The 25008-nt window shown below is 45.9% G+C and overlaps 13 protein-coding genes across 13 annotated transcripts; 4 read left to right on the top strand and 9 right to left on the bottom strand.

Annotated features, from left to right (window-relative positions):
* Window positions 1-12: 12 nt before the first annotated feature.
* Window positions 13-663, bottom strand: N7529_004659 (MARVEL domain-containing protein; the record flags this gene model as incomplete). Its single annotated transcript, XM_057240186.1, has 1 exon — window positions 13-663. The coding sequence occupies one exon, from the start codon at window positions 661-663 to the stop codon at window positions 13-15; it is 651 nt and encodes a 216-aa protein (XP_057099481.1).
* An 885-nt stretch (window positions 664-1548) lies between these two features.
* N7529_004658 (uncharacterized protein) lies at window positions 1549-2116 on the bottom strand (the record flags this gene model as incomplete). The annotated part of the gene is made up of 3 exons (XM_057240185.1): window positions 1549-1590; window positions 1647-1714; window positions 1741-2116. 3 exons carry the CDS (start codon window positions 2114-2116, stop codon window positions 1549-1551), a joined length of 486 nt encoding a protein of 161 aa, XP_057099480.1.
* Window positions 2117-2752: 636 nt separating this feature from the next.
* N7529_004657 (uncharacterized protein) lies at window positions 2753-3451 on the bottom strand (the record flags this gene model as incomplete). Its single annotated transcript, XM_057240184.1, has 1 exon — window positions 2753-3451. One exon carries the CDS (start codon window positions 3449-3451, stop codon window positions 2753-2755), a length of 699 nt encoding a protein of 232 aa, XP_057099479.1.
* Window positions 3452-4509: 1058 nt separating this feature from the next.
* Window positions 4510-5030, bottom strand: N7529_004656 (uncharacterized protein; the record flags this gene model as incomplete). The annotated part of the gene is made up of 2 exons (XM_057240183.1): window positions 4510-4893; window positions 4953-5030. 2 exons carry the CDS (start codon window positions 5028-5030, stop codon window positions 4510-4512), a joined length of 462 nt encoding a protein of 153 aa, XP_057099478.1.
* Window positions 5031-5626: 596 nt separating this feature from the next.
* N7529_004655 (uncharacterized protein) lies at window positions 5627-5947 on the top strand (the record flags this gene model as incomplete). The annotated part of the gene is made up of 1 exon (XM_057240182.1): window positions 5627-5947. The coding sequence occupies one exon, from the start codon at window positions 5627-5629 to the stop codon at window positions 5945-5947; it is 321 nt and encodes a 106-aa protein (XP_057099477.1).
* Window positions 5948-6627: 680 nt separating this feature from the next.
* On the bottom strand, window positions 6628-8808 carry N7529_004654 (uncharacterized protein; the record flags this gene model as incomplete). Its single annotated transcript, XM_057240181.1, has 4 exons — window positions 6628-7716; window positions 7765-8187; window positions 8315-8396; window positions 8453-8808. The coding sequence occupies 4 exons, from the start codon at window positions 8806-8808 to the stop codon at window positions 6628-6630; spliced, it is 1950 nt and encodes a 649-aa protein (XP_057099476.1).
* Window positions 8809-10087: 1279 nt separating this feature from the next.
* N7529_004653 (uncharacterized protein) lies at window positions 10088-10432 on the top strand (the record flags this gene model as incomplete). The annotated part of the gene is made up of 1 exon (XM_057240180.1): window positions 10088-10432. One exon carries the CDS (start codon window positions 10088-10090, stop codon window positions 10430-10432), a length of 345 nt encoding a protein of 114 aa, XP_057099475.1.
* Window positions 10433-11922: 1490 nt separating this feature from the next.
* Window positions 11923-13169, top strand: N7529_004652 (uncharacterized protein; the record flags this gene model as incomplete). The annotated part of the gene is made up of 4 exons (XM_057240179.1): window positions 11923-11967; window positions 12371-12445; window positions 12939-13082; window positions 13146-13169. The coding sequence occupies 4 exons, from the start codon at window positions 11923-11925 to the stop codon at window positions 13167-13169; spliced, it is 288 nt and encodes a 95-aa protein (XP_057099474.1).
* Window positions 13170-13843: 674 nt separating this feature from the next.
* Window positions 13844-15424, bottom strand: N7529_004651 (glycoside hydrolase family 76 protein; the record flags this gene model as incomplete). The annotated part of the gene is made up of 4 exons (XM_057240178.1): window positions 13844-14416; window positions 14492-14941; window positions 15010-15257; window positions 15325-15424. The coding sequence occupies 4 exons, from the start codon at window positions 15422-15424 to the stop codon at window positions 13844-13846; spliced, it is 1371 nt and encodes a 456-aa protein (XP_057099473.1).
* A 1629-nt stretch (window positions 15425-17053) lies between these two features.
* N7529_004650 (metallophosphoesterase family protein) lies at window positions 17054-18451 on the bottom strand (the record flags this gene model as incomplete). The annotated part of the gene is made up of 3 exons (XM_057240177.1): window positions 17054-17402; window positions 17465-17748; window positions 17831-18451. The coding sequence occupies 3 exons, from the start codon at window positions 18449-18451 to the stop codon at window positions 17054-17056; spliced, it is 1254 nt and encodes a 417-aa protein (XP_057099472.1).
* A 774-nt stretch (window positions 18452-19225) lies between these two features.
* N7529_004649 (FAD-binding oxidoreductase) lies at window positions 19226-20977 on the bottom strand (the record flags this gene model as incomplete). Its single annotated transcript, XM_057240176.1, has 4 exons — window positions 19226-19500; window positions 19569-19777; window positions 19836-20269; window positions 20348-20977. 4 exons carry the CDS (start codon window positions 20975-20977, stop codon window positions 19226-19228), a joined length of 1548 nt encoding a protein of 515 aa, XP_057099471.1.
* Window positions 20978-21505: 528 nt separating this feature from the next.
* Window positions 21506-22456, top strand: N7529_004648 (uncharacterized protein; the record flags this gene model as incomplete). The annotated part of the gene is made up of 1 exon (XM_057240175.1): window positions 21506-22456. One exon carries the CDS (start codon window positions 21506-21508, stop codon window positions 22454-22456), a length of 951 nt encoding a protein of 316 aa, XP_057099470.1.
* A 647-nt stretch (window positions 22457-23103) lies between these two features.
* nemA (Nem1-Spo7 phosphatase catalytic subunit NEM1) lies at window positions 23104-24707 on the bottom strand (the record flags this gene model as incomplete). Its single annotated transcript, XM_057240174.1, has 2 exons — window positions 23104-23246; window positions 23306-24707. 2 exons carry the CDS (start codon window positions 24705-24707, stop codon window positions 23104-23106), a joined length of 1545 nt encoding a protein of 514 aa, XP_057099469.1.
* Window positions 24708-25008: the final 301 nt, after the last annotated feature.

The following is a 25008-nucleotide window of genomic DNA, read 5'->3' as shown; positions in this document are numbered from 1 at the left end:
TCTATATCTGTCTCAACCTGAAAGGCCTCCTTTCTCCGAGTCGCATTGATGAACTTTCTTTTCAGCGGCAGCGAGACTAGCAGCCAAATCCTCATCAGGGTCTTCCTTGTATTCCGGTGGAGCACAATCTTCCTCGTCATTTTTGATCAAATGGTCTTTGTTGTCGCCAACCTCGTCTCCTTGGCGTGTGGACTTCCGGGTACGGCAACAACAAGTGATGCCCAGGATGAACGTGAAAAGCCATAACAACAAGTTGATCAGGTCAATCCAGACAGCAGCACGCATCCGAGGGATGGACAAAGTGACATGCTTGTAGTGCTCGTCTAGTGTGCCGGAGATGTAGATATTTCCGAAAACACCCGTTTGGGCGAGCCAGAAGACAAATAAAATTCCATCCCAGGCCGACCACGCAGCATGGATGACCGGAACGAAGAAATACACAATGCAGGTGATGGCAGATAAGGTGACAGCTAGTTCGGCATACACCCACTCCGCTGGGGCGGTGTTGTTTGTGTTTGTCGCATGGGCTAGATCGATGCCGTACAGGGCGGCAACGATCATAGCAAAGAGAAATTGCATAGGGCGGATAACACGGGATATGCGACCACGGACTCCACTTTTATGCCAGTATCGGTCGACTATGATAGCGTCTTGCCTAGGCATTTTGGGATAGGAGGTGAAGATAGAGGCAAGAAGCAGTATGGAGAGGTGTTGAGCGGAGGACTGAACAGAAATGGAGTCGCTATGATCTTATATTCGTTGGCTTTGTCGATCTTGCAAATTTCGTCGCCTTTCTTTTTCATTTTGACCTTCCTTGCAAGTTCCTCGCAACCATAGAATAAATCTAAAGTTCTATAAATACGTGATCGACCAATAATGCATATCCAGTCTCCACTCTTCGATCTGGCCCGTGGATGGCAAATTACCTCTTTAGGTAATTCTCGCGTATCCGTATCCCTGCAAACCTGGCACAATGAGAATCAAGCAATCACTGCCGTGGATCGGCAAAAAGGCTTTTCTAGGCTCATGTTTCACCCTCCATAGATATCACTACCTCCGAAGCGCCGTGGCTCCATCTTTAGATTCGGGGTTCTTTTAGAAGGATTTGGCTCAGTTTCTGTTCTTGTTGCCTGTTCCAAAGAAAAGCAGGGCTTCACAGGCCAATTGGAGAAAAAGTGAATTCAAACATAGCATGGGATTTCCAGCGAGGATATCATGTATGACTAGTCTTAGCTCGACTGCAGAACTAGCCTCTGCCGCGGTCTCCAATACATAAATTCACCTTAGTCTGATTGAAGCGCTATACAACACCCTTAGCGTCTGTTACTAGTGGGCTTTGATTGTTGAGCTTTGAGTAGAAATCAAGGGTGTCACTGGGCTTCAGATCTGGTTCTATAGTAGAGCCTGGGAAACAATGATCTGCAATTTGCGAGCCTCCATCGTACTCGGTTTGAATCATTCAGGCTTCGTTATAGGGTGCGGGTAATAGGAAAGAATAGATCGCTTGAAAAACCGCTCTCGGCTGAGTGAATCTTCTATTTATAAGGCCTAGTCGTAGGCTCGAGATATATCTCTATCCAGCTGTGGTGTCTGGATGGTGACAAGCAATTGTGCTTTCGAACATATGTTCCAGGGCCCCAGCATACCGAGCGACATCGGTACTTGTACCACCCATTGCGTAGTGTTACTCGCATTTTAAACGCAGGATGATAATCTTGTTATGCAAAATTCAGAACTTACTGTCAAACGACAATATAGGCGTCTTGTCTTCGGCATCATACCATGTCCTGGACATGCCAATCACACCACCAGCTGGCCCACTGAGCACTCCGCGTAAACCAGGAAAGTTTGCGATGGATGCAAGTCCTCCATCAGACTGGTTGACAAATACATTCTTGGCATTTCTATCTCTGAGTTCACCCTGGAACCCTTTTCGAGATCCCTCCAAGTACATTTGAGTCACCGGTGAATGATAGGCATCCACAACGACCGATTGACTACGTGGTATCAACTTTGCCATTGTTTGCAGCTCGTATGAAACGGCCACTTTGAACCCAATGTCCTGAGCTACGGCAGCTACAGCAAGCTCGTGCTTTTGGAAAGTATACGAGTGCATCAAGGCCAGAGCTACAGACGATATCCCTGGCTCCAAAGCACGTAGAGGTCACTCCGAACAGCGTCCAGATCTGGCGTCTTTTATCTGCACTGCTTCTTCTGTTAAACCTATATAGCGGGAGTGAATGATTTTTTTATCTTCGATCATTGTGTTTCACCAAGATTTTGACTGGCTCGTAGAGGTAATTCAAAGTCCCGCGGAGGAAGTACGGAGATTCATTGAAGCAAACTGGGCAATCTCTTATCCTGAACTTTCTGGGATGCCTGGCGTATACTCCTGTCGAATGCGCGTATTTAGCGTAGAGGCGGTTTTACTCGAGCCCAGCGACCCGGCGTACTCAGCGCCGCTAGTAGTAGCCCTGCGGATTATTTGTGAATACTCAGCCGGTGAGCTAATCCTAGGGGGGAACCCCAACGTGGGAGATCCTATTTGGAAGTCGGAGCGCTAGCCGAGTTGACACCAGGTGCATATGCGTGTTCCCAACGACAACCCCAGACTCACATACGGGTTAAAGGATGCCGGTATGAAAAAGACTATTTCGCCAAGTTAAAGCTTATTGGCCATTGTATTGAACGCACACACCTGATAGTCATTTCTCTCGAACACTAACTTCAGGCCTACATCTCCTGCCTTTGTTCACAGTTCCTCATTCTTATAATCCAAGTACCCCATGGCACGAAAGAGCCGCATGGTCTTCCCTTGCTGCGGCTCACAAAGAACAACGTTCCTCTTCTTTAGATGTTTCGTAATCGTTTGAAGCGCACCATGGGCCTCTTCTCTGAGCACCTTCACCTCTATCTCCATAAGATGCAGATCCCCAACAACTACATCATCAAATTTGGTCTTATATCCCTTAATTCGCACCTTCCACTTCGCATTCGGATAAGGCCCGTACGCATGCAGCGCATCCCAGTCAATAGTCTCATATCGTTCGGCGAATCGGACCTGTTCCTCCTGCCAAATTGTACTGTCCAATGCACAGCGTTTTTCGCAGGTAAATGATGGTGAGTTGTTGCCATATTGGTTCCAGGAACAGTCGACAAAGTCCGGAAGATCAGTAACTGCCCCAGGGAAGCGTACTTTGACCGTGGAAAGTGGCTGGCCTTTGTTTGTTTTGGTGCGGAACATCAAACCGGAGTTGATATGGATAGGAGGATATTCATCGTAGTAGGTGATTGGATTCTCTTTGTATGAGGGTAATGCATTGTGTCCCAATTTTGCAAGCGTGTCTTGCGGACTTAAGTCGCAGATTGCCCATTGGAGGCTGATCTTTTGTTTTGCATAGGAGAAGGGAGATATGAGGAGGACGTTGAACAAGAACGTTTGTGGCTTCATGTTATGGGTTCGAGGTAGGTGATGAAGTTACTTTTCGAACTTCGGTGTCGGCATTCTTAAGCACAGCAACATCAGCCCTCAAGAGTCGGTGTAAAAAGGGGTGTAAGCAGAGAGCTGAGGCGCAGATCCGTATCAGCATCTATAAGTATATACTGCAGGGGTCCGCGGGAGCCTGAGTGATGTCATAAATGGTTCGCAAATCCTGCAAGGCAACGCATCAAATAGGTCCGAGCTCTTAGGCAAATAAATTGATTTCGAGGAGTGGTTTGGTATAACAAATCCCGATCCAGCGGGAAGGATCCACAGGCCGCAGCGAACCGCTGATAATTGTGGTTCCGAAGGTACGAACCGAAGGCTAATTGTAGCTTGGTCATTTGCGCCCAACGGCTTACTAGGCTCTGGGCAGCGTTTTATTTCAACCCTATAATACGACATATTGTCCACGATACAACAAGCAGTCATATATCCGGTTTAAGAAACAACAAAAATCTACCTGCCAGTGCTTGATAGATCTAAGAAAACACAAAGAAGGAGTGAAAAGTGTTCTATAAGAGCGGGATGCGGGTACTAGAAATTATGTCCCTTATCTCCCACTATTCCAAATTGTTTTATTTAAAATGTAGGCAAATTCCAACCAGCACATAAGTGTAGCATCAGTAGCTAGTTAAGTGGGCAATGTCCTTCACTTGCAGTAAGTTGTCTTGCAGGTTCTCGATTTTAGTTTGCAGGCGTTCATAGTAATCCGAGCCAAGCTGCAAGCGAAACAGGTCCCCTTCCTCAGCACCCATTCTAGTATGGTCTACGACTTCCAGAACCTTCCAAGCACATTTAACAGCATCGCCTGGCTAGGCGCCTTTGTTTGATTTAAAACATAGAGAGCATGTTACAAGGGGGTCACAGTATAGTCTTTATTCACCCCAATGGTAGGCTCGACATAGGCTGACCAAACGTTGGTCCGGAGTGATCCCGGCTTGACGACGAGCACTCCGATATTAAATGGTGCTAGCTCTCTCCCGAGGCTTTCAGACATGCCTGCTCATCTTGTTTAAGCCATTCCTCTAAATATATTTGTATCTTAGGACAAAGGCGTCTATGGAGCAACACTCATCTTCAAGAGCAAGCTTCGTCCTGGAGTACATCGCGCATGCGGGCAGTCCATCAACCCCGGCACTGCTACTAATCTTGACAACAGTGCCAGACTTCCTCGCCCGCACGAAAGGAAGAACACCCTTCAACACACGAACAGGACCGTAAATATTCGTGTTAAATTGAGCCTCGATTTCGGCCTCGTTCATATCTCCGATACTGCCTAGCAACGAATACCCGGCTTTATTAACAACCACATCAACAACACCACCAGACTCATTGGCCGCAAATTCCACCGCTTTCGTGGTGCCAGAGCTCGTCACATCAAGCTCAATCCAGATGCCGAGGTCTGAGATCTAATGGTTGGACTCTGCTGCTTTAGTGAGGTTGCGGGCGGTGGCGATCACTGTATGACCGGCTTGGAGGACTGCCTCTGCGATTGTGGCTCTGAACTGGAGGATGCACCAGCGACAAGCCAGGTTTTGAATGCCATTTTTTGTCCAGTGAACTCGATGGGAGTGGTGTTGGTTAGATGCAGTGTGGGGAAATTCAGTATGTCACAGAAAGTTTGAGTAATTTACATTGATTGAATGTACAGGTGTTGCTCGTCATTTATGGCTACATAAAGAGGAAACTTTCCCCTGAATCTTCTGTGCTATTTAGTAATATGCAGTATGTTACAGCAATCTATTGAGCGCGGACCGAGCTTGTTCCCGCTACCTCCGTTTCCCACTATTACCTGCCTCGATCCCTTGAAGGTGAACATGCGGGCGCTCCCGAGCCGAGGAACCAAGGAACGCCAATGGCGCGTCAAAACATTGAGCTAATGACCGTGGCTCATGCCAGAGGCCCAACGATAGTCACACTATTGCAAGCCAATCACATGCCGAAACCGCAGGCGATTGACGAAAATAGACGTGTGAGGGCAAATCTGGTGGCTGATCGATATGTGCATTTGCCCAGGTTTTGTGAGATCATTCACCTCTACGCACTCCATGTCAAGAAAAGAAACCATCGAGATGCAGAAGTCTGCATTTCAAAGCCACTAACATTTCCACAACCTCTAGCTGATCGCATTAAAACAGTTGTATGCAAATTGACAACCATTTTCGATGTCTCGGGCAGCACCCCGCCAATCCCTTCACCGATCCCATTCAAGCCTTTCTCATCACCTATCCGGACCCTGTTTACACACTTTGGGCGCTCATGGGCGCCTTCTTCGCGGCCGTCGTGACCTCTTCAACTTCACATGACCCTCATCTAGCCCTCCTCGACGCCCTCCGTGTGCAATCGATAACACACCCGGACAACGTATCCTCGACGTACGATGCAGAGCGAGGACTCCGTACTTACATCCAGGCCGATGGAAACCTACACTGGCAGGCACTACCACGCTTTGGTTTGCAATGACGCGACGTATACGACATTCTTCTGGCCTGGTGTGACTGGGACTTTGTGCGTGAATCGAGTGCGACAGACAACTCTACAGCCAGTGACTGGACCTCGATTGAGAGTCCGGCGAACTCATGATTTCTGGTGGTGCACGCACTGTTATCCAGCCTTGTTGTATTGTCCCTGGCTTCGGACCTGGCGCCCGAAACAAACATGTACGCTGCATTTGATACAAACCGCTCTTAAGTATAATGGCTTCCTTCAGTGAAGAACAATACATTATTTCAAGACAGCTCCTCTAGCAACATATGTGTTCTTGAGGCTGATAGAGCCATCAACAGGAATGATACCCAATATTTATTTGTAATCAATTAGTCATGTTAAATCCCTATAAATTGGCAGAGCCAGGGATAATAAAATACAGAGTTTTCGCACATTCTTATTGGCCAGGTCAGAATAGCTATCTGACGCACAACCATATCGAGGCTTACCAGCCTACCCACACCAATATTCAATTTGGCCCGGTACACACCGCTTACAGTTGCCCGGGAGCGGGACAACAGCTTAGAATCGCTTAGCGCCGCTCCGTTATGGCACAGAACAGCAATGCAACATTGAAGGGAGTAAGAGTCTATCAGTTAGTCAAAAAATAAAAGTAATCAATAAAAAGCAATCAACCGCATGTGATAGAGAGGGCCTCATTCCAACGAAAGCAAGCGGAGCAGGCCATTGCCATTACGGTCCATTTTGTAGCTTGCGATGGAACTTCCCAGAATTGGGGAAAGATTAGCTCTGGCAGTCCCAGCTTTCAAGCTCTGCCAAAGTCCGGAGATATAATTTGCACGTGGGCCGTCTTGAGTCCATGTAAATCTGGGGGTTGGATCTGACGGTTCCTTCTCAACACATAAGGAAAGACAAATGGTTCGAGAAGCTGTGTGGAGTGATTCTGATCTAGATAGTTTCTTCAAAGGGGTCACCATATCTAGATTCTGCAGGCAGCACCTTCGATCCCCAATGGGTATCGATCGCTTTTTTCCCGCAATAGTATGCAAAGTGTTGATGGCATCAGCCGATGCAATGATGCAGGATAAATCCCTCAGCATGAGAAACTCATCTGGTCGGGCATGCGATCGGAAGGATATATGAGCAAGCATCAGCTCATCGTGGTTGAGCATTGGGTGCGACCTAGAACCAGAGTTCTCGGTCCAGAACTCTTCCAAATTGGACACGAAATTCCCAGTGACCTGAAAAGAACACCGCAGATTAAATAGGCCTAGTAATTTTGCTGCATTTTGACCGATATCCTCAGATTGTGAGCCAGGAATCGATAAAAATGCAACAAGTTCTTCTGTTGACTCGGGCAATGTAAGGTGATGAAACGAGAAAGAGATCTCATCCATGTTGCGAGTGACCGAATCTTCTCTGTGAGGTGGAGGAATCGAAGCCATGTCCCAATCAAGAGGGAAACCTCCTGGCGTAGGGGGCAGTGGCGGGGATGCCACAGAGGAGTAGACGGTCACTGTCTCGGTGTCGTGCTCCGGGTCATCTGTCATCTCGATAGTGTCCTGTTCACCAGGTAACTCCCCCGATTGAGACTTTGCATCAGACCAGTTTTCACTGTCTGTATCACTCTCTTCTGGAAAAGCACCTAGGCCAACAGACATCCAACTTATAACTTCCTTCAAGTAAATGTCCGCAGCCCAGTCGCAAATCATGTCAATTATCAGAAACAGTTGCAATGCACAATCGGCCCCGCGAATATCGCCACTCCAAAGTTGAATGATTTGCTATTAGCGTGTCAGAGGTTTCGCAATAGAATTGGTCATGGTACATACTACTCCTCCGCCGCAAGTGGGAAAACAGCCATGGATTTTCCAATCCTCACTTCTGAAGGCCAAAAACCATACCAATGGATGATAGCTCCTTTCTTCCGTTGTTCTTGCTACCGATCTCTGAAAATTGACTAGCTTTCTGATCGGAAAAGCTGTTTGTTTCTCAATCGCAGAGAAATCGGAGCAATTATCCCCTGACTTAGCCTCAAGGATGAGGAAAGGGAATAAAACATGGCCACCAGTGTCCAGTGGAGTGAATGACATCCCTGCTGAATCTTTCATAGCACGGCTCAGTGGGGAGTTTTCTCCTTCCAAAAGTCCGAGAACATAATCAGGATTTCTCCTTCCATCTGCGGGGATCATTGGGTCAGATATGCTTGGCTCATGTATCCCTGCGAATATTCTGCGACCATCTGAGTATGGGGACTAATAACATTGATAGTGAGCATGCCATCTCATCAGATCTAAGAAAAAAATGCAGTGATATATTTACCTGTGTTTCATGGCCAAATTCATTACCGTTGCAGTAGCATATCGACCTGCTGGATCGTACTTGGGAAAGTTCAAATGCAGCCCTTGGGCACATAGGCTCAGCCTGGAACTCGGCTTTCCACTGACGTCCTTTACATCGATAACTATTTCCATAGACTATTAGGCCAATTATGGCAAAGATGAACTTTTAGTCACGCACCAAAACAGGTCTTCCATGAAGCGTTTCAAAACCAGTCTCTCTGTCGCGCCCCTCCAGTCTCGCTCATTTGCACGGGTTTGACGACATTGCTCAGCCTCATTCATTAGCTCATTCGTAGCTCGGATCATTTTGTTCATTTGAACCCGCTTTTGTGTCTCTACACATATTTTCATTTCGCCATAGTATTTTTCGTACTTGACTTCTTCGATTTGGCGGATGGGTTGAAAGATAGAAAAATATTGCTCGGGCCATTTGGAATGATGCAGTGGACCTTTGAAGTGTATATTGTGCTTTGCTATTAAATCCCGAGTTTGATTTTTGGTCAGCCTTTTTCTTCGCTCGGGTCTGTTCTCCATGAATAAATGGTGGATGTTGATTCCTTGCAGAGCTGGAATGTTGAAAAAAAGCTGTAGGGCATGCTATCAGAGGAACTGGTAATATTTATGGCATATGAGATTGACTAATTCTTGAGCTAAGGCAAGTAGATTGCAGTCACGTGTTAGTTATCCGCCATGGCTGCAAGGTACTTTTGGTAGTCTGCCTTGCGTCCCAAATAATTACCGCCGGGGTTACATTAATTAGAAGCCCCACACATACCAAGAAGTATTTTTATCCGTGACTGGACGCATAAGATGGCAAACATACGTTATCCGAATCAGGCTTTGCTTCCAAGACCGGGGTAGGCACCTGGAAACTCCAAAGTATGTAGCCCTTTGCACCGTCAGGATGGATTAACACTTGGAAGACCATGGACTGGCCCCCAATGTGCTGTGGGGTGAAGCCTAGCAGTGCCCCATGAGCTGGACTTGTCGTGCACCATTTAGCGCCGCCACTAGCCGCCTTGGGGTAGATTGCAGTGATATATCTAACTAAATAGGGTGAACATGTCCTTGCCTGCTTCAGTCTGTGTCGGGCACACATGTATGGTATGTACAGTCAGCGTGGATAGGTGCTTTGAACATGCTACATGTCCCACTTATCTTTTAGCCAGATGGCGGAAGTACAGAACGGTCGGTAGGCATATTGGTAGGTAGAGAGTCTGGCATCGAATCTGCTATGGAGGGTGTCTTGGTATTTTCGTATTTTGGTAGTGGCAGAATCCCCACTAAAGATAGGGTCCGGCCAGACCAATGCGGTACTTCCGAATGTAGACAGTATTTATTATGTACCTTTTTTCAACCGAGGGCCTCATACAAACGATTGACCAATCGAGAATGATATCATTAGCATCTAAAGATTCTGTCAGATGCTACACAGACCTAGCCAATAAGAAAGTGCGATCAACTCTGTGATTTATTACCCTTGGTTCTGGCAATTTATAAGGGTTTCTGACATGGCTAAGTAATTACAAATAAACAGTGGATATTCTCTGGCAATTCACCCGACAGCATCTAAAGATCCAACAGTTTGCTTAAAGGCCGTAAAACCTTGGAAACAGTGTGAATCCACAAAGAAACCATCCATTGGCTGACACTAGATCTGCCCGTTTCTACATGGTCACTGTGCAGTTTTGAAACCCACTATTTCTCTGACATGGTTCCCAGAGAAGAAAAAGAAAATAACAACTAAAAGTTCAAGGAAATAACCAACAACAATGACGGACGCAAATAAAAGAAGCTGTCATCAACAACACCAATGGCAGGCTCAACCTTAGCCTCAGCCTTCGGCATAGACAGAAACGCAGAGGAGACTATGCGCCTTGCCATTGCCCGCTTCCGTAGCAGAATGGCTGCCGCAAACCAAAAATTTCTTCAGGACCGCATCAATGAAATCGAAGGAAAAGGTCTAGCTACTGAAGAAGAAAAGCGCCGCCAGCTCCGCCAGTACAAATATATGGACGATGTCAAATGGGATGACGAAGACCCCGAGACGTATGGGAGCGGCAACAAAATCCAGATTCTACCGCAGACACTAGTCAAAGACCTCGATGTCCTGCTATTCTCAATTTCCTGCCCTCCTATGAACCGGTGGATGGTGTAAAAGGCTGATCCATAATACTTTCCCGTATCAATCGACCATCAACAAATCTTTCCTTTAAACATTTGAACATGTGTCAAGTATGATGATGATGATGATGATGATGATGACGATGATGATGATGATGACGATGATGATGATGTATTCATTTGCCCGATGTGTTCATGAACCTGTTGCGCAGATTCATGGTAGGCTCAATCAAGCGGATAGGGAGGGAGGAAATATGTTGTAGAAGTGAGTTCATCCCCATTGACACGTAGCATCACAAATTGCATTTTCTATTTGAGTATATATGCCTCCCAGCAGACGCTTTCTGGGGATCGCTCCGTGAATTGAGGTTTCTCCAGAATTTGGTTTCCTGATTTTTCAATTTGGGTGTGATTCTGCGCCAATTTGGCTCCCGATCTCTGAGGATCATCCGTGTAAGAATCCTTCTTGCTCAACACTGCACCATGGTGAGCTTTTGAGGACAAAAGTACAAGCAAATGACTCAGCATTTCGATTCTGTGATTATTTGTTTCTTGAACATTATTGTTTTGAGGCTGATTAAACAGACGTAGAATGCAAACTGTGTCTTTGGAGAAATCTAGACCTAATAGCATTCCTGACAGGTGACACCTCACCCTATAATGATTTGGGTTTGTTATTTTCATTCCTCACCTGTACCAGAGAAAAACATTTGGTGGGCTAATTTGATCACAAATTCTAGGACATCAGAACTTTTCTCTTCTTTCCTTGTCTCTTTCTGTTCCTAGAACATTTGACCATTCACAGGGAATATTCCGTTTCAAACAAAAGTTTCTTACTTCAAGACCAGCTTTTTCTTTTAAACACTAATCAATCTTTTAAAGCCTTCGGGTCTCTTTGATGACTACAAGAAATTGACTATTTCTCGTGCAATGAAGGTGTTACGCTTAATACACCTGATACCACAGTTCTACACATCGCCTAATTTTTCCAACTTTCCAAGTCCAAATATGACAGATGGTTCTGGAATGTAGACCCCACAACAACACAATAAAGCAGATATTCATGGGAATGTTGGAGCAAGATTAGGGTTTGGAGAATGCTCAAAGGGGGGAACGTCCCGACATGCTTATTTCTCCAGGCTATAGAAATCTTAGTTCTAGTTCTTTATAGCCGAGACGCCAAATCAGAACCTTAAATTCCCGTAAGCCAAAGCTTGGACAGTTCTGCCCTAGGCGTTTTACCAACGGTCCTATTCGTCTTTTTAGAAGAGGAAAAATGAGCCACAATCAGGGGTGAAATGTGTGTTTTGGCTTCTGTAAGGTAAACGAAGTTATTTAAGAAGAGTGAGCTACCTCGCAAAATTGTAGTAAATTCGCGATTCATCGACAACAGCACGCCTCATCAACTCGACGGTCTTCCCCCTCCTTTCTAACTTATACAGATAACCCATAACCGCAGACATGCAGCCCATTGCTTTCTTGCTCATGTTGCTTTTCAGCTTCACATTTGCAGCCCCAATTATAATGTCATCGAACGACTTGGTTGGAAGAAAATTTGTGGAACGTCCGGTAAGAGTCTATCTGCCCCTTTTGATTATTTCGCGATTTATTAGGATTCGAGTGCTGATGGCTTACGTGTCAAATAGCTTGTGAGTTACTTTCTGATTCAGTGGTTGGCAATATACTTACTGCCTTGGCAATCTTAGTTTGTGAGTAAACACGAAGACCAGCATTGATTTTCATAGCTTTCCAGCGAACTAATGATTCTCACAATAGCCGGTGAGTTAGGTCCCAATATATGAGCCAAAATCTCCAAACAAGAACTAATAATTATTGCTGTCCTTAGGGTGTGAGTTCTATCAACAGTCAAACTTTCCAGCAGACAAAACTAATAGGCATGTTATTTCGACTGAGCAGTTAGTAAGTGTTTCCGTCTGGACCTTGAATTACATTCAACATTAACCCTATCAAGGATGTGAGTAAAATCAGAACTGCAGAGAAATTGAATGCAAAATTGAGGACTTATGGTGGTGGTCATCAAAAGAATGTGAGTTTGAGCAACTCTTTGCTTTTCGAATGAGGGTCTAATAGGATTGAAATTATAGGTGGTGAGTCGTGATGCATTCCTCATTTGAAATGTTCACTGGGCAAATTATCTGATAAATATGGATCAACAGCTAGTAAGTGATGCTCTGGAGTGCCCGAAATTATTAAGGATTGTGACTTACATTGTGCCAAATTTTAGGATGTAAGTGCGAATTTCCGCAGAAAAACATACCAACGCTACTTCCTTCAGAGTGAATCTAATTGCGAATGCAAACAGCAAGTATGAGACTCCTGGTTTCTCCATTATATGCCCAAAAGCTGACCAATTAGATTGTGAGTAGTTCCAATTTATACTAGCTTCGCAGCTACTTCAGTACAAGGCTTATGCATTTTTGATAAACAGGAGGTGAGTTTTCTTCAGATTTGATCTGACGGCCCAAAACTAACAAACATTCGATTTAGGATGTAAGTTTTATTCCACGCCACAGAAACAGAACTTGTTGAGCTTTTACTTACATTGCGTGCACCAAAAGGTGGTAAGTGATCTCGACGACACAGAGAAAACGATCTCTGGGTATCAAATCAACAAGGATGTGGTCAACGCGGATACGATCAACAAGGATACAATCAGAAAGCTGGTAAGTTCTTTTCCTTAAGCCGGCAAGCCTATCATTTGTGCATTACTGACTTACATTATGTAGCTGGGAAGTATCATTGGAAATTGAAGTATAGGTAGGGCCCTACAGATGATTGGCCCATCGAACTTGGCGTTAACATATCATGGCTTGTTTGATAGTGCAAAATGCTCGTGTATTTTGGACAAACAGGGTTTGGTCTTTGACTTTAGTGATGGAAAACATGAAGTTAAGATATTCAATTTGTACTACATTGATGCCTTGATTTGGGTTTTTGGCCCCAAACTTGAGGGTTTTCCCCATATCGTGATGTGAATACAAAGGCCGAACAATTTGTCCATGCAAGAAACTCGTGCAACAAGATAATTTTTCCACCGTAAACTCATGCACTGCCTCAGCAGTACCAGTTAACCAAGAGGTTTGTCATGAATAGACATGAGGTGAGGAGGATATCAGTACGAATCTTGGCAGAAAGCACGTCTAGATCAACCTGAACATTGGCTCCTCCTCCCGTTACTTGAAAATTTCATTTCTTACTGTGTGGGCCAGGCCTGACCTATAGCATGCAAATCAATCTATTGGCGCTAAAGTCGTGTTAAGTTAAAGCGTCATGCCAATTTGAATGTGTGTTTATCACAATGGCTCTATGTCTAGATTTTTATACGAAATTTGGTATACTATTTACATGTAATACAGAGTCCCCAAAGAACTCCAACCCTCCCAAAGCCGATGCGAATATGATCAAGAAAAACAAACATGCCAGGTCAAGCTCCCATGAGCAACCAAGCCATAGACCCAGCCCAACCAGCAATAAAGATTGCCGTCAAGATACCAGCACCAGCCTTGTCCCCAGTGGTGATAGGCTTCGTAGTTTGCTTATCAGAGTTCCCGCTCCCTGTACCGGCATTCGGGTCACTCGTACTCTTGCCACCAGTATCAGATGTGACAGGTCCATCAATTCCACCGAAAGACACCAAGTTCGCGAGGAAAACGTTCGTCGCACTGATCTCTTGTTCCATTCCTGTCGTCCCATCCCACTGGTCCGTATACCATTTGATACCACAAGTCTGGTTGTTGTTTCCGGTACAAGTCTTTGCCGCGGCTTGCGCGGAAGCTTGCAATTTGGGTGTGATTTGGGCGGCGGTTTCGGGGACGAGCATTCCGGTGAATACAAGCCATGATGAGACTAGGCCTTTGAATAGAATTTCGTTGAAGTTGCACTGTCCCGTCGGCTCACAGGTGATATCTTCGAGGACGTTGCCGTGCGGGAAGAAAGTGCTGAATGTTTTCTTCAAAAGACCGTCTACGGGGGTCTTCCATTTTTCGGCGCCCTTGGTCTAGATGGATATCTTGTTAGCGAATGCAAAACGTAATGCGGAGTTCGAAACTGCGAAAGCAGGATCGCAACTTACGAAGTTGTACATATAGGCAGCTCCCATCAAGTAAGTACCATAGTTGTATGACCACTGATAGTTACCCGCGTCGGCGCAGTTGTTGTCCATATTTGTTGAATCGGCGACGTTCCAAGTCTGGTTATTGACCAGCACCGAAGATACAGACCAGTCCCAAATCTTCTCGGCCCATTCCGTATACTTGTCATCATTCGTGTAGCGAGCGAGACGTGCTGACAATTGGAACAACCCTCCGTTTGATATAGAATTCTTCATGGTGTATCCATCCTGATAAGGGTACAGCTGCCAGCGTAGACCACCGCCACATTTCGTTGTATCCCATCGAGCGATCTGAGTGTTGAAGACCCCCTGAGCAAGCGAAAGCCATGAGAATCCGCCCTTGACATCGGGTAATTGAAATTCAGCGGCCATCATAGCGGCAAGACCCCAGAACATTTGGTCGTCATTTCCCTATATAGTCCCGAAAGCAGTTAGAAAGCAGTTTTTGGTGAGGTATATCTATGTTCTTGAGTACTTACCAGGTAGCTACTGTAGTTGGTAGGCATGTAGTTGCCATTGTCACCCGACTGCCACTGCAGCCCTTGACTCAGCTCATCATTATACTGCGTGTCGCCAGTGAAGTGCCAATATTGAAGAAGTGCAAGAAACAGCGCAGATCCTTCCCACCATTTCGTGGGAAAAGCACCAGGGATTTGTCCAGTTTCATTTCCGGCATACCATCGCATCATGGCGTAAGTACTCGTACTTGCGGCATCTTTAATCGATTCTGTCAGATGATTGCATTAGTCAAGTCGTCTCATATCTGCGGATATAGAGTAATAAATGGTACATACCTTTATCGCTAATATCCAAGTCGATCGCAAGCGCTATTCTTGAAAAGAGCAGGGTTGTAATAAGGCCATTAAGGATAGACCATGTGCCAGACAATTTCATGGCGACTCAAATCAATCATCGGTATTGATGTAAATTATCGAAGGCAACAGTCACAAGATAAGGCGAGGAGGCGAGATCTTGCCTGTCAGAAAGAGTTTGGGGATTGGGGATGCGACAACGATGATGTACGGTCAAACCAGCCCCGGGGTTCAAAGTTCCTAATAAAAATAGTTCCAGGGCTTAATCCACTTTTTTGTGGTGTTAAATTAAATTGCAAGCTTTTTCTGGCTGATTAGCAAACACTTGACCGACGATCAACTAGTAGATCTATCATCTCGCTTGCCACTGGCACGGTAAAAGCCGAGGATGATCCGATGTGCGCAAAGGATACAGCTCATGGTTGGCTGAGGAATGAGGAATGCGTTTAGTTCAATTCGTTTGATCTATACTTACCTTTCATGGTTGAGGAGACTGGAAGTAACATATGATGGTTTCGGTAATAGGAGGGTTTATAATTTCGGATCTTCTGGTTCTCAGGGCTCAGATACCCACATACATACGCCAAGCCCTGAAACGCGTGTCCAACATTGTTTAAGGCGACAAGACAAGCTATTAAATGGATCTTACCACGGAACTTTGACTTCTTGGCCCAGATTCAATGAATGAATGTTTCATAACACTCCACTTTGACAGTCCCCAGCTTTCAGTTCCTAGGTAGATGACGAGATGAGGTTGGTTAATTCTGGCTCAAATATTTCCAGCTCTTAACATATCGTCTTTCTATTATACATTAACGTCATTCATCTAGTTACACTGTGCGTACATTGTAAAGGATAAATTTTCATTCCGTTTTCGGATGACCGCATTAGGATTATCATGACGGATCCACGGAACATAGTGGGGCCAATCCAGGGGCCACTGACGTCAGGGGCGGGATGCCCTGAAGCCAGTTTGTACGTCTCGTTTCTCTTTCGACGATCTTTTAAAAGGGCTGTGTTCTGGACTCCACTAAGGGGTTACAACGTCAGTTTGGTTCCAATTCATTTCTCAATTTCCAAATCGTTTACTTTGTACAACATGTACAATATGCACCGTACAATATACGTGGCAAGCTGTCGTGTTGTAAATATCATTATATCACGTCAAAAGCTCAACGGCAGTATATCTAAAAAAATGCTGATGACTCCCAAAAGCACAGGCTCAATCTGTGGAAGCAAGCATAGATGTAACGGTTGAAAGCTTTAAGAACAAGGCTGTGAGGCTACCACTTTCACAGTCGAATCCAATACTTGAGCCCGTCCACGGACTGAGACCACTGCCAGACAAATCCCACACAATCGAATCCATGAGCATTTCTTCCACTATCAACGACTAATGCAGGTACAATCCATTATTCGTCAACAGTACTAAGTTTGTGGCCCCACATAGCCACGTATAACTAGTTGCTTCTTAATCATCATGGCTTTATACTGTACAATATACAATGCCATGAGAATACACATATGGACGCCGAGTCAGAACTTGTCGGTTTGTTTACTGCGCTTCAAAGCCAGTGGAATTCTTTGGCTATTTGGTTTATATGTTTCCAATATGATATCATGTCCATCAAACCCCCATCAGCAATTATCCAACGCTAGTTTGTATATTCCTTTTAGCGCAACCCAATAAGAGACGCCAAACGCTCTATTTCTATAACCTTATTACAGACGTGAAGAAAGAGAACACAAACACCCACAGCCAGACAATACCCAAGTATTGAGGAGCAACACCTTCTTGTCCACTTCTACTTCTATCCACCAAATGATACTGGTCCTGGCCGTACGTCGCATTGAGATGAACGTTACCCGAGATAGACCCATCTTCCATCCGAACCCAGCTCCGCATATCACTTTCTAGTGATCGCTGATCCAACAAGATCTGCCTTCCGCCACGCGCCCAATTGCCATATCCTCCATACCCAGTATGTCGCCCGTAGCACATATTGACTCCATTTCCTGTAATATTCAGATTGGGGAGCTTGCTATCCCATTTGAAGCACCTGTAAATGATGTTTGTTAGCTTCAGGTGTCTTGTTGTGGGCATGACCTCGTGAAGATTTACCAGTCATTGTCGTGGTCGTGACCACTGAAGGTCGCCACGAGTCCCGTGGTGTTCAAAAGAGCTTGTATAAATGGGTAATCTTGTGCATGGTATCCGGACTCGCTGGAGTAGCCTTGTTGCTGAACTCGTTCATTATTGATTCCTGGTTCACCGGTTGGACTAACGCCCGTGACTTGGAATGCCCGCATCGGATAGACGGGTATGTGGACAAAAGCTAAAGATGGGATCGGCTTGCCGTAGGTAGATAATAGATTTTCATTTGTCTTGATGAACCATCTAACAACCTATATCAAGTCAGTATGCGCGCAATTCCAGAAAAGGAGGGATAGGATATAATGGTTCATTGAGACCACAATTAATACTCACCGAATCATCTACCCAGTCTTGTCTTGCAACAGATGTTCCATTATCGTCCTTCGTCATCGGGTAATGCCCACCCTGACTGTCGAAGAACCATAGTATAAATGCGGGTGTGGTATCATTGGAAGCATCATGTCCAAATATTGGCAAGTAATAGTTTGTGATGCCGGCGGTGGAGCCCGAGACTCTTCTTTGGGTTAAGCTGCTCGTATAGTTTTTCTCGCGGCGGAACATCTCGGCCGGATCCAGATTAACCTCGCTATCGTGATTTCCATATGTCGATGCCCAGGGTAGATCGTGTTTGACTAGCGGTGCAACAACACGATCAATGTAGGTGCTGGAGTTAGAGGCATGTGTTGCCTCACCGGAGATCAAATCGCCGTTCAGAACGACCAGTTGCACATCTTCAGAAGCGAGGACAGTTTCCATCACCTTCTGTGTCTTGTTGTCTTTCCCGTCATCTATGAATTTGTCAGTCTTGAGGCTTGAATTGAGTCTAGGAGTCATTGTACCTTCGGCAAAGTGCAGGTCGTTGAAAACCGAGATCTGGAATGTACCGTTCTCATTAAATCTGAGGGTGTGCTTTTCGGTTCGAGGTTGATAGGCCATTTGCCTGCGAGCCGACATGCTTGCTATATTCGGAGCAACGAATGATGCGCAAAAGGTAGCAAGAACAAATGAAGAAAACCTTTCTTCGAAACCGATGTCGCCAGTTTTAAACTCATTTCCCAGAACCTAAGACCTGGCAACATGGACTGTGGATAGCAAATTCTCAACTAGGACATGTAACCTTACAGAAACGGTGCCGCCAAGGCCGGACAAGAGGAGAAGACTCGGCATCCCGCGCCGTCCATGGATTCAACAAAATGGATGCACTCGATATAGACATGTTGCTTATTGCTCCCTTGTTTTGCACTCCTGATTCCACCATCGGAGAAGCGCCAACCCGGCTCTGGTTTCTATGAAGTTAATATTTTGGCACTTATCTTACTCCCACTCAACATTGCTATGCCCCAAATACCGCAGCCTTATACGCCAAGGATGCCGACTCTCAGCATATGTGCCAATATATCTATCGTCGTCTATTTCATGCTAGCTGCTTATACAACGTCATGGCCAAGAGATCACTTTTACAGTTGAAGTGGGTCTCTGCCTTTTTTAAAATCTCGGCCATTGGCGGGCTACTAATACTATTGACCAATCATGTTTCTTTTCACTGGACCCACCTGTAAGCAAGAGGCATAAATCCGCGGACGGTTTTAACTCCGGGTAATCAGCAAGGAGCTTATTTCATGTAATTTTATCAAGTCAAAAGTTCTCTGTCATATGATTAGAGTCAGGACACCGTCGTCTGTATATTACACCATCGTTTGCGGCATCCGTATCCAAATGTTTTCGATTCTAACGCAGCTTGAAAGATCCTCTGCATAAGCCCTGCGACGTAAACACCCCCAAGTGGTCAATCGACTCTTGAACGTCAATTAGCTTCTCCTTATTTACTTTGCCATATCCAGAAAACGGGTCCTGCTGGTGATAGGCATAATTAATATAAAGCCAACGATGGTGAATTCCCGCTTGATCGGTGTCGTTCGTTGCGCGCTGGATCCACCGATGAACAAAAGCATTGACGGCGTCGTCATCAATTGGGTCAGACCATAGTACAGTCAATAAAGAAACTGCATGGTAATAACTTGTTAGCAGTGTGCCTCACACGGCACGGGACGCCGTTCGCATCTTAACTCACTGGTCAGTGGGCCCTCTGCGTCAATACCAAGAGCATTGCCCCCTCTTTCATGGCCTGCACGAACAGCACCTTCATAAAGAGGTTGAAATATCACATTGGGAAAGAATCCTGGTACGTCTTTAATGGAATCAAGTTCCTCTGCCATTATCTGCATGATGTGTCGGTCCATTTCCGCAGAGGGAGAGTAGGTCACAGTGGCGAACAAATTACTAGAAGCCCGGCATCAGATAACGGTTCATCTAGGTTCAACTGGGTGAATCGACTCACCGACCACCAGACGGTGTATGCGAAGCACCTTCTAAGCTAAAGTTGCTCATTCGATCAATGCGCACTGTGCTCGATCTGTACGGTATCCGATGAAGACCCACAAAAGGAGCAGGTTGGAGCACTGGCTGTGTATATGCTTGCGTAAAACTAAGAGAAAATTCATCAAGCGTTTGATTGTAGTTGTAGCCATAGGAGAAGGCCATGTCGGTATCATTTTTCCAAATCGTGGTGAGTTTAAAAGCCTCGTTGGTGAGCGTGTCTTTCTGGGCAGAGCTGTATGTCCTGCTTCCGCCCAATATGTTTCCCTGTGGAATGGCGCGCATCGTATAGCACGTCACAATGCCGAAATTGGACATTCCTCCTCGAAGTGCGAAGTAAAGATCGGGATGCTGATTTTCATTCACTTGAACAATGGTCGCGTTAGGTAGAACAATCTGGTACTCCATTTAGCCGGTGTCACCTAGACTGACTGCGAGTGGATTTCCTTATGGAGGGCTTTACTCAACACATACCTCGTATTCGAGGATATTGTCCACTGCGAGTCCATATTTTGGGGAGAGATCTGAGATACCGCCACCAAGGGCGTATCCGCCCAACCCAACATCCGCGACTCGACCACCGATGGTACTTAGGTTAAACGCCTCGAGACCATGGTACATAGTATAGAGGACATGACCACTCCCGAGGCTCACTGACTTTCTATCAGGAGCCACTTTCAGAGACTTCATCAATTGCAGGTCAATAGTCACGCCACCAACTGACACTGAGTCATCTGCGTCTCTGGAGTGGCCTCCTCCCTTGACCGCAAAATTGCACCAGTTATTCAACAGTATTGTTAAGATACTGCTGACATCTTGAGCGGAGGATGGCTCCACGCGGCACGCAGACTGAGTCTCTTGTTGTTTGGCATCCCAGACTGTGAAGCCTTCGTTATGATAGTGGAGTTTGGATCCGAGATTTTTGGACAGTTGTGCGCACTTTGGTGCTGTCAGAAGGTATCGAAAATGGAGACAGCATACGAGACTTACTGCATTGGAGCAAGATGTGGAGAAAGAAGTGATGGAGGCTTCAGTGTTTGATTGTGCCGCTGATGCTGCAATCGCAGGCAAAAGGAAAGTAAAAAGGGTCTTCTGCAACAGCATATCTAATTTCATACAAGCGATTTGTACTTAAGATTCATGTCGACTTGGTGTGGCTTTTTATATGCCTTTATCACGGTGTAGGCTGCCATAGTCTCATCAAGATCAATTATCTATGACATAATTATCTGTATCATGCAGGGAGAGTCTACCAAAAGTGTCCCCGCAGATTACTGCATCAAGAAATGCATGCCTTGAAAATGGGATCAGAGCCGATTATGTAGACTGCTTACGCCAAGATCTGCAGCCATGCAGATCAATATCAGAACTAATGTATCCAATTTATATCCCTTATTATAGATTCTCAACGTCTATTTCCGAATTCCGATAACCTGAGGAAGGGGTATGACAACGAACAATAAGCCGACTACAGCTGCCAAGAAATGATCTGACTTGGCTCTCGTCACTGTTGTACTAGAATACGAGCCATGTTACCTACGATTGCTCATAGTTGCTCATATAACAACGAAGACTTAATTCCTCATTTCTCTTTCTATTCCTGATTCAATTTGCGACCGCAACCCTTCTACAATGCCAGCATTCCTAAGCATTCTGCTGTTTTCTCTTGCATTCGTGCAGGCTTTATGTTTCCCTCAATCTTTCAACATCCGTGAAGTGTACAGGTTCCCCAACGGCACTTGGCTCGAGAATATTGCAGTTCGACTAAATGGAAACCTCCTCGTTACGGATCTGATGACGGTAGGACTCTGGGAAATTGTGCCGCCAACGGAGTCAATTCATAGCTCTATCCGCCTCGTTCATCACTTTGATGGAGCCGACGACGTGGCCGGAATTACTGAGGTTTCGCCGGACACGTTCGCCGTCATCTCATCCAACTCCGTTTGGCAGATTGAATTCAACAGTCATGACGATCCACCCAAAGCAACTTTAATTTCAAAGATACCCGCCGGCTTCCTGAATGGTATGGCTACACTAGATGAAGGAAAGGCAGTTATGATCTCCGACTCGCAACTCGGCCTTGTATGGCATCTCGATATCCAAACCGGCAATTATACCGTTTTACACCGACACGAGACAATGGAGGCGAATTCCGACTTGGGATTGTTGATCGGTGTTAATGGATTGAGAACATTGCACAACTATATGTACTACAGCAACAGCCCAAAGCGTATCTTCTGTCGTGTTCGAATTGATACTCGTACTGGTCGTGCTTTGGGACCTTATGAGATTGTCAGCCATGATACACTGGCCGATGACTTTGCTATTGATCCTCGGGGGATCGGATACCTAGCTAGTCTGACAGATAATGAGATTACCAGAGTCTTCCCAAATGGATCCCATGATGTCGTTGCGGGCTCGAAAGATTCGAGAGATTTGATGGCTGCTACATCGGCGGCTTTTGGGAGGACACGAAGTGAACGCCATGTTCTTTATGTCACCACCGGAGGAGAAACAGAGAATCCCGTTAACAATACGGCTTCTCTTGGAGGAAAGGTCATGGCAGTTTCCATTCCTTTTTAGGGTGGCAATTCGCCAACTCGAGGGTGATCATTGCTACGACAATAGATATCTTAGGGTTAAAAGAATTAAGGGAAAGAGAGGAATTTGAGCTATGAAAATACCACACCTGGTCGAGGATTCAAAATTCTGTGAGCATAGTAAAGATGATATGGTGGAGGCGTCTGGACATAGAGCAAAGGCATCTCGAGGTCATAGCAGAGACGCGTCGGGGATATAATAGAGCCACTTCCTCTGCCTCAAATTAGAAAAGACGCATTTGTATGATAGAATTCCCGATCTTCTTCACTCCCAATTGACTGAACGAGCCGTCAATCTACACTTGCAGCTTAGTGACCAAACATCACCAAGTACAACGAGAGATCCAAAAAGCCCTGAAAAAAAAGCTGGCTAATTTCATGCATTAAGGGTCATATAAAGAAAAAGCCAAAATCATATGTACGTTGACACCACTCCTAGTAACATAGCAAGGCACCAAGTGCCATTATGGATAATTGCGCATGCATGATCACGTCGATCGGTTCTCGATCCCGCGTTGTATCTGATATCTTCCTTTTTTTTTTCTTATCAGAGCGGATGGAATCTCGCTTCTAAAAGCATTAAACTCATACACCTACAAGCTAATTCGTGCACACAAATACAAACAGTGGTTATGACTCGATCTCACCACGGCGAAGTGCAAGGAAAGCCCTGACATCTGTAACATACTGCAAAGCCTCCAGCATGGGAACCAGGTGGAGAAGGCCATTGTCCGTGGGGTCGTTGATCCAGCCTTCGATCGGAATCGCATTATCTAGTAGAAAATGTTAGTCAGTGTGAAAAAAAAATAATCCGAAGGTAGGCAGGTATTACCTTCGTGGAAGATATAGCTCATAGGACTGTTGTCCAAAATCATCACTTTGCTTAGGTCCGGTTCCACGGAGCTGAGATCCTTGATGTACGCGCCGTTGCGGAACGTGCAATGCTGCCGGTATAAGCGACCCGCGAAATATTTTCGTTCCTGTTCGAGCCAGTCGATAACAGGATCGGCATACTCTTGGACACTGGCCGTGAAAATGACGAGCTTATACCACTTGCTGATCTTGCGCAAGAATTCATCACAGTGTGGTCGTTTATGGACATAGTATAGAATGGGATGTTGAGGTCCTAATGTGGTCTGCGGCCCGCCTGGAGACAATGCCGTAGTCGTGGGCATGGAAAGTTTGACCTCGACCATATGTCCACTAGACATCCGGCCACCCTTGGCGAGCGAGTGGATGAGGGTCTCGTCGAGGTCCAGAACCAACGTCTTCTGCGGGGGTCTAGCGTTTCGAGGAGCCGCGGTATATGAAGGAACTCGTGGGGGAAGAAGCGGGCGTGGGGGAGTGGGAGAATGTGGGTACTTGGTAATGCGGTGGATGTTGGGGGAGGTAGGGGACTTTAGGCTGTCCAGCTGCACAGTGCCTTGGACACGAGAGACACCCTCGGGCATTGGCGGTCCTAAATCTGCACTTTGGGATCTTCGTTGTTTTTGCCGCTTGAGAGACTCTTCATTGTGAAGCTTGATTCGTATAGACCGACGGGGCGTGTGCTCGTACTCTTCCGCTTCTGGAATCGGGTCTGGATCGTGACCTCTTGACTTTGTGTGCCGGTGCTTCCCGCTTTCAGAATTCCTTCGTCGATCGGTGTCTGATTCTGAAGTTGTTGATGTAATGGATTCGTTGGATATTTGAGGTCGGAGCTTCCGGGTGGAGCCACTGCGACGCCGACCATCTACCCGGATGGCCCCTTTATCCGACCGGCTTGTTGGGTCGGCAGAGGAGCGCCGCAACTTCCGGATAGGTGCCAGAAGTGAATAGTTGCCATCGTCAGCCTGAAAGCAATGTGCCAGGTATACACCAGGGGCAGCAATCGTAGTCAGAATGAACTTAATGGTCTCCGTAATCGCATCGAGAAACCGTTGGGTGATTAGTCGCCAAGTGCTTCGAGCAGTAAATGTGCCATTCTTGTGAGCCTCATGGAGTAGTGGTGTCTTCTCGTCGGAGCCATATGTCCCGTCTTCCTCTGCATCTTCGGTCACAGGCGGTGGTCCACCGTCATAATTATTTTCTGAGTTATCGAGGGAACGGAAGTTGTCTTCGCTGTAGGAACGGTGTTTGGAAAAGTCACTCGGTAGAGGTATGCGCTTGTTGTCGCCTTGGGATTGCGATCGTGGTCGTGATGAGCTGGAAGATTGTCCAATGACTCGCGAGGACAAGATATTCAATGAGTTCATCTTCCCTTTAGACCCGGAGACAGGGGCACAGCGATCTGTTGGCAAATGTATCGTAAGCAAATCACGAAATTCACTTGGGGCGTTCCATGAGCGTTTATGATGGGATGGCTTAGGGGGAAGAGGGGATCGCAAGGTGTAAGCTGTTGTTCTAACCTCAATGCGCCAGTCACCCGTGCCTCGGAAATGCTTCCGCAAGTTGAATACAATGTGTACCGCGAATGCAATACCGATGAAAAGGGAAAGGTATTCCAAATACAAAATAGAACCTAGGACAATGCAATGACTGAAAGAACAAACCCAA

Source organism: Penicillium soppii (genome assembly GCF_028829465.1).
Source record: "Penicillium soppii strain IBT 18220 chromosome Unknown utg000004l, whole genome shotgun sequence".
NCBI classification, from domain to species: domain Eukaryota; kingdom Fungi; phylum Ascomycota; class Eurotiomycetes; order Eurotiales; family Aspergillaceae; genus Penicillium; species Penicillium soppii.
Note: the sequence above shows the minus strand (reverse complement) of the source record. Positions and strands in the feature narration are given on the sequence as shown.